Raw genomic sequence first — 11,327 nt, 5'->3', positions numbered from 1 at the left:
TCATTTCCAACTGTATTTGATTCTTTGCCAAGTACCCCCTGACCGACCGACAATCATTTGAGATAGAAATAAAAGCTATGACTATGATATAGTGATGTGCCATCATTATGAGATTTATTAAACAAATGAAAAACATTTGCAATAATAAACATTAGCAATAAACATTTGCAATGATCATGCAGTTTAATTACCCCTTGACTGGCCCCAAACATGTTTGATAAAAGAAACATATACAGTGTGTATATAGCCTATATGATGTGTTTTACATTTTAGCTCAAAAACAATTGTAATAAAAGATAGGATCATAAGATGCACAATATATCGGGAGACATGGTTTTTACCACTTAATGAAGTTTTGTTTTGTAAATCGTCAGACATGATTTTTACCACTTCATTAAGTTTTGCTTTGTAGAAAGCCTTTCTTTAAAGCAAATTTTATTTTGTACAAATTGTATCTTAATTTTTAATAAATGTTTCATCAACCAATTGCATGTATTTAATAAATAAAAAGCAATATAGCAGACAATATAATAACCGTGACATGGAGGCACCGGCGCGCCGCGTTGACTTGCATTGCGAACTAGAGCGCATCTCATCGTAAATGAGACATCGTTTGATGTTGATTATCAGTATCAAAACCGCCACTACGTGAAGGTGGCGGATCATTTCGACGGCTTTGTATCAATATTTTTCACCATGAAACCTGGGCTTTTTGATCGTACGAAGCGCCATTCTAGTGTTCTGTTGAAACACGCTATAGTTCCTCTTGGAGAAAAGAAAAAAAAAGAAAAAGAAAAAAGATAAAAAAAAGTTCCTCTTGGGCTCTTGCAGTAAAAACAGCGTAATCTACGGAGTTCAGTAGAGGATCTCACACAATAAAATTATGTTAAACCCAATAATAAATACGACAGAACTGTTTTCTTGCTTCTTCTTTAGTTATAAATCCTATTTGTAAGCGTTATATTACAATCAGTGGCTGGATCAGATTCAATTCCGTCTGTCTGTGACTTACCTGCTTCCGCGTTGGTACCGAATACGATTTTTAACTCGAAATAAACAACGCAACAAATGGCGTCTCCTTTTCGTAGTGGCCTTCAAGGGCGCAAAAACCTCGTTTGGAATTCGTTCACAATAAACAAAATGTCACATAGCATTTTAAAACATACATGAAACCCCGCATGGTGTATGTTCATTTTCCAGTACAGCAGGTGGCGATAAAGAGGTTCATGGTGTTGCGTTCCTTTCCGAGAACGAGACGTTCAAAAATGGGGGCTATGGCTTGGCAAATAACGCTTTTATATCGTTTTTGTTTTTTAGTTGACTATAAACCCATGGATCCTTGACTAGTTTATGTTTCTTTAGCTATATATCTGCAAGACAGTCAAGTAACGTAATTCAATTAAAAGCAAATGCTTTAAAATGCATTCAGTGATTTCTATCTAGGCTAACTAGCACAGGAAAAGCTGTCAATAGAAAAAACAACAACAATATTTTGCCTCAATATTTCGACGTTTAGCATCCATGGCAGGTCGCTTACTGGGTCGCAGGTGTTAGTTTGGTGAAGGAAGTGAAAGTAGCAGGAATGGAGGATCACCATCAGGATGCTGCTGTGAGTGTGAGCAGCTCTGGAGCTGATCTTCTCTCCAGGATCGCTCTCAATGATAACAAGGCTGGTATGGAGGGACTGGACAGAGACAAGATCAACAAGGTCATTCTGGAAACCTCCAAGGTCTGCACAGCTATTTATCTACTTAAGTTATACAGTATTATACTTGTATTTATATGTGTAGTTGACAAATAACGTGGACGTGAAGCTTTTTTAAGCAGATCAGACACAGATACAATTAATATTTAGGCTATATTAATGTGAATGGGTGAAGTTTGGCCTGTCAGGGCATGCCATTAAGTTTCTATCAAGTTACTTTATTATGCTACTCATTTATTATTTACTCATTTATTTACGTATCCGTTTTTAATAAATAACATGAAATCAGATTTTAAGTTATTTTAGTAAAATTTTCATTCATCAATAGTCCTGTCCTGTGACAAAAAAAAAAATAGATTCTCAATTAATCTCTCAATTAATATGAGGACAAAAAAGGATATAATCACTTTAATTTAAGTAAAATGTGTGTTTTAAATAAATTAAGCCTGGTTTCACAGACAGGGCTTAGATTAAGCCAGGATTGGGCTTTAGTTTAATTAGGTAAACATTTTATTAAATGTGCCTTAGAAAAAAAAAACATTATTGGTGTGCATCTTGAGACAAAACAATGGAATTGACACATTTTTAGATATGCTAGTGCAAGTTGCTTTTAGTTACAACAGCTTAAACATGCATTTTAGTCTAGGAATAGGCTTAAGCCTTGTCTGAAACCGAGGGTTAATATTATAAATTCATTAAATGTTTAAATACTTTTATATGAAATTAACAGTAGCAAGTTACAGTTCAGGACGGTGTTGACATTGACCCATTTATAATGCAGTTGAAAAAAATAAAATAAATTTGTTCTTTTGAATAACAGGGATCTAAATTTTATGAGAATGAACTTAAGAAGGAGCGGCAGGTGAATCAGCGCATTGAAAAAATGATGGAGCAAAAAGCAAGAATCACTAAAGAACAGATGAAGCAAGCACAAGCAGAGGTAATCAACTCTGTAATGATTGTCATAAATCTTATGACAATTTCACCCTGAGTTTTATTATTGAAATGCTATCATATTGAAAATAGGATGTATTATTCAAATAGTTTGAAATCATTATTTGAAATCATTTTGTCTGGACAGGATGAGTCTTATTAATGTTTTACACAGTTGTAGGAACAGTGTGAATTATGCCTTATGGTCATGATAATTGCATCGTGATATTATTGCATTGTGCTTTATTGTCACAATGCAATAAATCTTAATGGTCCTAAGATAAGCTACATTGTTTCACTCCTGTTTATATTTTGCATAAAGACAAAGAGGTATAAAATATAGAAACAAAGAGGTACCCAAAATACACAATGAAATACATTAGTTCCACATACCTGTTCAGTTGTTTAAGAGTTTTCGCACCGTAGGTGGACAAACTAAAATGTGAACTGGAGAGGGGTCGAGATCTGGGCCGTGTGATAGTTCACGTAGACATGGACGCGTTCTATGCTGCCGTAGAAATGAGAGACTTCCCGGAGCTGAAGGACAAACCGATGGCAGTGGGGTCCATGAGCATGCTGGTGAGAATCTGAAACAAAACTCACAGAACATCATCACATGTCCACAGTGTTGACATTGTCTTTATCAATTCCAGTCAACCTCCAATTACCATGCCAGAAGGTTTGGTGTCCGTGCTGCCATGCCAGGGTTCATTGCGAAGAAGCTCTGTCCAAACCTAGTTATCATGCCCATCAACTTTGACAAATACAGAGCAGTGAGTGCCCAGGTATGTTATATGTAAGTCCGGCGACATTCAGTCAGTCTGCTGTCGTTTCCTCATGCCTGGGTCTGTCTTTATTAAGGTACGCGAGATATTCTCAGAGTATGACCCTCATTTCATGCCTGTGAGTCTGGACGAGGCTTATCTGGACATCACTGAGCATCTGGAGCAGCGGAAGCTCTGGCCGGAGTCCATGCGAACACATCACATGTGTGATGCCAAGACAGGTGTGTTACAGAAGTCTACTGACTAGTGCAGGGGTTTTCAAACTGGAAGTGATTTGTGGTCTGTCGAAAAGATTGGAGATAAGCAGTGTAAACATTTTTTTAAATAAATACACATTTGTAATTGTAATAATGATTTATTTTAAAATAATAAATAAATAAAAAACATCTTACAGTATAAGAAGTTGAAAAAAAGTAGTAATTTAACATAATATAGATATTTTCCAAATAATATTTTGCACAGATTTATATTTAAATAAATATCTGGTCCCACTTTATATTAAGTGTCTTTAATTACTATTAATCTTTAAATTAATCATTTTATACAATGTGGTTATTGTGTACATTGTAAAAAGTATCTGCATGTAATTTCTGAAATTGATTTCAGTAAGTACATCTGTAATTACACCGTTTACCCTTCCTTTTTACCTTAACCCATAATTTAAACCTCTAAGCATGTCCCTAACATTACCCATATCCCACCTCAATAGCAGAAAGTGTTTTGCAATACAACATGAACACAATAAGTACATTGTACCCAACGTTTTTTTTTATGTAAGTACGTAGTAAATACTCCTAAAACAAAGTGAGACCAAATATGTAATTAAATAAAAAAAAATAAAAAAATGTTTAATGGTATACATTAGGTCTTTATTCATAAAAAAATATAGCTCCATTTTAAATTCACTCACACAAGGATGATCATATTTGGGAGTGGTTGGCATCTAAAAGATTGAAAAGAGGTCCACTTTTTATTTTGTGAAAGCTTTTATTATGTATTAAAATGTCTTTTAATATGAGCAATTATATTAGCATGATGTTTGTTCTTTATTCTGATGAAAAGAAGATGATGCAGGAAAGTTTGTGGATGAATCGGAAAAAGATGGACTGTCTCCTGTGCTGTTTGAGGACAGTCCCTGCTCCTCGACCTCTCTGTCAGGAGCTGAAGGGAAAGCTGAGGTGTTTGGGACGAGTGCAGAGGAGGCTGTGAGGGAGATGCGCTTCCGTATTGAGCAGAAAACGTCTCTTACTGCCAGTGCAGGTGAGGGAGTGGATATTTTTATTTGGTTTTTACTCTTAAAGGTACAATATGTACGATTTTTGCATTAAAGGTGCAAAAGGTGATCTGGGAAAGGCAAACTTTAGCCTGCTAGCATTGAAAGCATACGAATCCACCCTCCCTGCAAATTGTCGCCCAAAGCCACGTCTCTTTGTTATGCAAACACACATTGACTGATAGGGAACGTGCTATCATTTTATTCGGACCAAATGCAGTGATTGAACGAACATTTTATGGTCCTACGCCTTCCACAGACGATATATATTTATATGAATACACTGAGACCGCTTAAAGGAGAACTTGGTAACTTTTTTAACTTAATAAAACTGTCTAGAATTCATTTGGATGGTTAAACAACCTGTTCTGGTGATATTGGTGACTTTCCCCGCTCCCCCCAGCATTCCCAGGCGGAAAACCAACCTTGCAACTTGGGGACTACCGTCCCGGCAAGATTGGAAGTCTCGTGAGAAACGAGAACGAGCACGAAACACGAATTGCTTTACGGCAATTCGACATAAACACACACGCATGTATGATGTATTACCAGATGACCCACCTCGGTAGACATAGCTCCAAACGATACAGTTGGCTTGCTCCGATCAAAACAAACGCACATGAGCAGCGGTAGAGAGGGGGAGGAGGCCGCCGCAAGTGAGTTTTTTACGACCGTGTTGTGAAATATACGCCCCCCCACAGCTGTAGGGGGAGCTCGTGGGGAAAACATGCGACAACAAAAGGGAAAATCAGCGAAGAAGTGACTAGAGTTCGCTAGAGTTGCCGAGTTCTCCTTTAACATAGTGATTGCTATCAGGATATGAGGAGACTTTCAACCAGCATAACAAACAAAAAAAAATTTCTGTAGAGAATCACCTATTCCTTTAAAATATCCAAAAACCACTAGAACAATGATATGTATTTTGTTGACTTGTGTACTTGCGTTATCCCAAATGTTTACGTTTAAATCCAGAGAAATCCGCAATTTTAACCAGTGAAACGGCCCGTGTCTTTGTGTCGCCTGTCAATTGGGTCATATTCCCCTTACCCTCAGCTGTCAGTAGAAACCATGGAAAGAAGTGCGCTTCCTGAAAAAATGTGGAAGTAGTAGTTATAGCATCAAAGCCGACGATCTCTGTTAGCGTCTGGGAAGCCACGGTTATTTGTTTTGCACATTCGTGATGGCCCACAATTATTCATTATTGTTTGCTGCAGGTTCTGTCGCCAAAGATAACCTTTGAAAACAGCTTTATGGTTCCACACTCTGTCACTGCGTCATCAAGCTACAACTTTATTGTTTTGAATAAGCGACCTTGTGGTGAAACTTGCACACTGTGCCTTTAACTTGCAAACATAAGTATATCCAGTATTTATACTGTATGTACGAAATTTCTAATTATTCTCTGTTGTAGGTATTGCCCCAAACATGATGCTTGCAAAAGTATGCAGTGACAAGAACAAGCCCAATGGCCAGTACCGAATTCCTCCTGAGAGACAAGTTGTGATGGAGTTTATGAAGGATCTTCCTGTCAGAAAGGTCCGCCTGACCCCTTTTATCCCTGGCTGTTTTCTAGCTCATTGACGTGGCCTAATATTATTGTTTATTTATTCCAGGTGTCTGGTGTTGGAAAGGTGACTGAGAAGATGCTGGCTGCTTTGGGTATTGTCAGCTGTGCTCAACTTGGCCAGCAGATGGCGTTAGTTTCCCTGCTTTTTTCGGAAACCTCTTGGCATCATTTCCTTCACATATCTTTGGGTTTGGGCTCCACATATATGGAGAGGTGTGCAGTGTTAATGTATATGTTACAGCATCAAACATACTTAAGTAATATCAATAAACTACATGGGCAACATGTTGGATATGGAATAAGATTACTATTCTAAAATTTCAAGAACGATCTGGTCTTTTATTTCAGGGACTCAGAAAGAAAAAGCATGAGCACTGAGAGGTAATTTGCTCAATGTTTTCTTTTTTTTTTACAGTCTTCAGCACATGCATCAGTCCCAAACATTAGTGTAAACTTGAAATCAACATTCTGTTTCCTCCATCCCTTATTTAATTTGTGTCATTTATATTCACTCTTTCTTTTAGGACGTTTGGGGAGATGAGTGATGCAGAAGAGCAATATTCCCTGTGTAGGGAGCTCTGTCATGACCTAGCACAGGACCTACAGCGAGAGGGCCTTAAGGTAACTGTTTCGCCCTCTTGTTGGGCTAAATAAAAGTAAAAGTAGCTTCTCCCAGTTTTATACCAAACCTCATATATAGCCAGTGATAACATGCATATCACTGTGAAAATTAAGATGGTTTGAAGTTTATTTTATTAAGTAATTCATTAATTTACATTTAAGATGTTTTTTATATATATCAGCATCATTGTGCTACCATGTGTTTGTGGATTGCATATTTGTGTAGTTAAGGAAACTTTTCAATTATTTTATTTTCTTTTGTTGCTGGATGTATTAAACATTTGGTCTGTATGTCAAATATGTCTGTATGACTCCCTGAAAAAAAAAAATATATATATATTATGTGCAGAAAAAGTTCAGGAAATGTCATCTGGATTCCATATACAATTAGTAAGTGCATAAATATTTGTCTAACATGCATTACTTGAAATTTATTTGTGTCATAGGGGAAAACTGTTACTTTAAAGTTGAAGAATGTCAACTTTGAAGTGAAGACTAAAGCGTTTACACTGCAGTATGCTGTCTGCACTGAGGAGGACATCTTTGCTGCTGCCAAAGACCTTCTCAAAGTTGAGATTGACAGTGTCAGCCCTCAGCCACTAAAGCTAAGACTCATGGGTACATATTAGTGTGTGTGTGTGTGTGTGTGTGTGTGTGTGTGTGTGTGTGTGTGTGTGGCTGGTAAACCCTACATTATGGGAGACAAAATGTCCCCACAAAGTTGGCAATATCTGAAATCCTTGTCCTTGTGGGGACATGTTTTGGTCCCCATGTGGAAAACAGCTTATAAATCATACTAAGTGATGTTTTTTGAAAATGTAAAAATGTAGAAAGTTTTCTATGACGGTAGGTTTAGGGGCAGGGTTAGTGTAAGGCAGGGTTTCTCAAACTCGGTCCTGGAGGGCCACTGTCCTGCACAGTTTAGCTCCAACCCTGATCAAACACACCTAGCTGTGAGTTTCTAGTGATCCTGAAGACATTGATTAGCTTGCTCAGGTGTGTTTGATCAGGGTTGGAACTAAACTGTTTATTGTATCATGTCCAAAATGTACCATTATTTTTTTCTTAAAGCATATGAAATCTAAAAAAAAAAATTATCATTGGTTTATTTGCCCATGCATGAGGAATCTGACAGTACAGTGATACACATTTTTTTTTTTATCTGAAGCTACTTTGTGTATTTGTTTCAGATAGTAAAATTCAGTTTATGAAATGCTCATGCTTATGAAGAGATGTGTGATTTTCAACAGGCGTTCGAGTGTCTGGCTTTATCAGCGTTGAAGATAAAAAGCCTCTTCAGAGGAGTATAATGGGGTTCCTGCAGAAAGGTGGATCTGATCCAGGCAGTTTCACGCAGTGTCCTGGATCTGCTCTCAAAGCAGAAGGAGGCAGTGCTAGTGCCAGTTTCCTAAAGCCGCAGTCCACTGAGATAAAAGTACCTTCTGTGTCTGAGCAAATACCCAAATCTACAGGACCTAAGCAGCAGTCCTTTTTTCAAAGAGCGCAGTCAAAACGACTTCAGCAGCAGCAGGAACAAATGTCTGTCATCATCTCTGATACAGACACAACAAACAGTAGTTCTGACGCAGCTGCTTCAACTCTGCCAATAACAAACCCTCAATCAGACACAACATCAACAAACACAAACTCGGGGACAGACGCAACAGGATACATAAACAAACATGCAACTTTAAAGCCATCGTTTAAAATCTCAACCCAGGTTCTGCAGTTTCTCACCTGCCCCGTGTGCAACAGAGAGATGAAGGATGTAAACCTCACAGCCTTCAACCACCATATTGATGAATGTCTGAAGGGCAGTGCAATGGATAATGAACACACAGATTCGGATGCAGGCGAGCGAAAGGAAGAGCTCAACAGTGAACCACCTGCATCAAGCAACAACCTGTCCTGTAATGGAGAGAAGCCGTCCACTAGCATCTCTTTGCCAGTGGTGGAAACTGATGACGGAAATGATTTCCAGTCTCCATTTTTTAGTCACAGGACAAAAATAAATGAAAAGCGTTTAGTTGTTCCTAATAAGAAGAGGCCTCTTTCTATATCTAGTTCTAAAGCCTCACACACAACACACAATCCTGAGGCTGTTGTCACAGAGTTGTCATCTGACTTGAAAGGCTCGTCTTTGACGTGTCCCGTATGCAGTCAGCTGCAGCGCACCGGTGACCTCGCTCTCTTCAACCGCCATGTGGATATGTGTCTCAACCAAGAAGTTCTGCTGGAGTTTAGAGGATCTCATCCTCCTGTGGATCATTCAGACGCGCCTGCACTCAAGAGCGTAAGAGGTCAGTCAAAAGCAAATGTTGAAGAATGCAAGAAATCGCATTTGGAAATAACAATGATACTATGACAAGTATATGGTAAGTCAAGGGAAATGATAATGATACACTTGTTGTTTTGTCTTTTGCAGGCCAATTGGGGGACCAGGGCAGAGTTTCTAAAGTGAGAGAAAAGAGCAAAAGGTATTTAACTGTAAAAGGCAATTATACAGTTCTATACATACAGTACTGTACATGCATACCGTTTGGGGTCAGAAATATATATATTATATTATACTATATTATATTATACCTATATATATATATATACAGTATATATAATTTTATTTTTATTTTTTACTTTCATTCAACGAGGATGCATTCAATTGATAAAATGTGAAACATTTAAATAATGTTGAAAGATTTCTATTTTGAATAAGTGATCTTTGATCTTTCCATTCATCAGAGGATCCTGAAAAAAAACTTTTATCACTGTTTCCACAAAAATAAATGTATAATATTTAGCAGCACAACTGTTTGGTTCATTGATGATAATAATAGTAAATGTTTCTTGAGCTGCAAATCATCATATTAGAATGATTTCTGAAGGATCATGTGACACTGAAAACTGGAGTTATGATGCTGAAAATTCTGCTTTGCATTACAGGAAAAAAATACATTTAAAAAAAAAAACCCAGTTCTCTTAAATTGTAATATTTCACAATATTACGGTTTATTTAAATTTTGAGCATAAGAGACTTCTTTCATAAACATCAAAAATCTTACCGACCCCAAACTCTTAAACTCTAATGTATCTTATTATTGTTGTTTCTTATGTATTCTCCATTTTAACTACAGGCAAGGATCATCTCATCTTCCTCCCGCAAAGAAAACCAAAGTGTTGAGCACAAAACACACAATCGACAAGTTCTTCAAAGGCAACACCAGACAAAACGTCTAATTCTGTTACAATTCCAGAAATCTTTTAACTTATGAAGAAAAGACATGATAATCCTTGAGGACTTCAGGGATTCACTTCAGGGAATATGTTGAAGGAGCGAGTAAGAAATATGCAAACTGAAGAAAAGCAGGTAATAAGATGGCACTTGATAAGAGATGGTGCTGGGAACATCATATACTTTGACACAAAAGCTGAAGATCTATTTAGGTATATTTTTTTTGTATTTATAGAAATGTGTATTTGTGTGGTGGAAAAAAAATGCTTCGTATTTATACTTTTGCACTTTCCTCTTTCTATATTTATGTAAATCCTTGATGTTAATTCTACATTTATATATGAGTGATGGCTCAAATATTTTTAAAATAATTTTATTCTTTGCATAAACACAAATTAGCATTTATTTTTGTATGGGCGTGCAAAGCGACTTTTAGACCATGACATAAGATTTACCATCTAAATAAAAAAATATATACAGAAGTATCATAATTGTACACATGCAGAATTGTAATTGTATCTTCTAATTTGCACCTCAAATGAATGTAAAAAACAAATAATTAAAAATTGTCCTTTTAATCTTACAATGGTGTTTTGTGTTTTAAAGGATGGAAATACATCAGGGTGTTTTTTTCTTAGTTTGGAGACCATTTAAACAGGTTTAGAAGGAATGAAAAGTACACTATCATTCAAAAAGTTTAGGTAAAATGTATTAAATATTTTTGAAAGAAGTCTCTTATGCTCTTATGATAAAAAAAAAAAAAATGTCAAGCAATATTGTTTAATATTACACATTTAAAATGGCTGTATTGTCGGCAGTGTCACATGAGCCTTTAGAAATCATTCTAATATGCCCATTTAGTGCTCAAGAAACATTTATTAATGTTGAGAACAGTTGTGCTGCTTAATATTTTTGCGGAAACCATTTTTTTTCAGGATTCCTTGAATAAAGTTCACAACAACAAAAATTAATTTGAATATTTTGTAACAGTGTAAATTGTGTTTACTGTCACTTTTGATAAAATTATTAATTTCTTTAATTTCTTGCTGACCCTAAACTTTTGAACAGTAGTGTATATGCATAATAACCTTATAAGCTCATTCCTTATAGCTGCACACACATACTGTAACACAATCAGTGCTTGAAGCCATCTAACTGTATTTCCATTGGGTGAGAGCGCATGTCTTTGGGCGTGAGCTCTCAATGCAAACAAA

At 36.6% G+C, this 11,327-nt stretch overlaps 1 protein-coding gene across 3 annotated transcripts; it reads left to right on the top strand.

Annotated features, from left to right (window-relative positions):
- The first annotated feature begins 1,226 nt into the window (after positions 1–1,226).
- Positions 1,227–11,086, top strand: polk (polymerase (DNA directed) kappa). 3 transcript variants are annotated; one of them, XM_082170012.1, is made up of 15 exons: positions 1,234–1,385; positions 1,548–1,729; positions 2,526–2,645; positions 3,065–3,217; positions 3,292–3,423; positions 3,500–3,644; positions 4,486–4,683; positions 6,108–6,232; positions 6,310–6,476; positions 6,612–6,644; positions 6,788–6,884; positions 7,331–7,502; positions 8,135–9,184; positions 9,310–9,361; positions 10,016–11,086. In XM_082170012.1, exons 2-15 carry the CDS (start codon positions 1,583–1,585, stop codon positions 10,116–10,118), a joined length of 2,694 nt encoding a protein of 897 aa, XP_082026138.1. In that variant the 5' UTR covers positions 1,234–1,385; positions 1,548–1,582; the 3' UTR covers positions 10,119–11,086. The 3 variants fall into 3 exon arrangements, with proteins under 3 accessions (XP_082026139.1, XP_082026137.1, XP_082026138.1); XM_082170013.1 differs by having other exon boundaries at positions 1,227–1,729; positions 4,489–4,683; XM_082170011.1 differs by having other exon boundaries at positions 1,227–1,729.
- The last annotated feature ends 241 nt before the right edge of the window (positions 11,087–11,327 follow it).

This window comes from Leuciscus leuciscus, assembly GCF_965113295.1.
Source record: "Leuciscus leuciscus genome assembly, chromosome: 5".
Lineage (NCBI taxonomy): Eukaryota > Metazoa > Chordata > Actinopteri > Cypriniformes > Leuciscidae > Leuciscus > Leuciscus leuciscus.
Note: the sequence above shows the minus strand (reverse complement) of the source record. Positions and strands in the feature narration are given on the sequence as shown.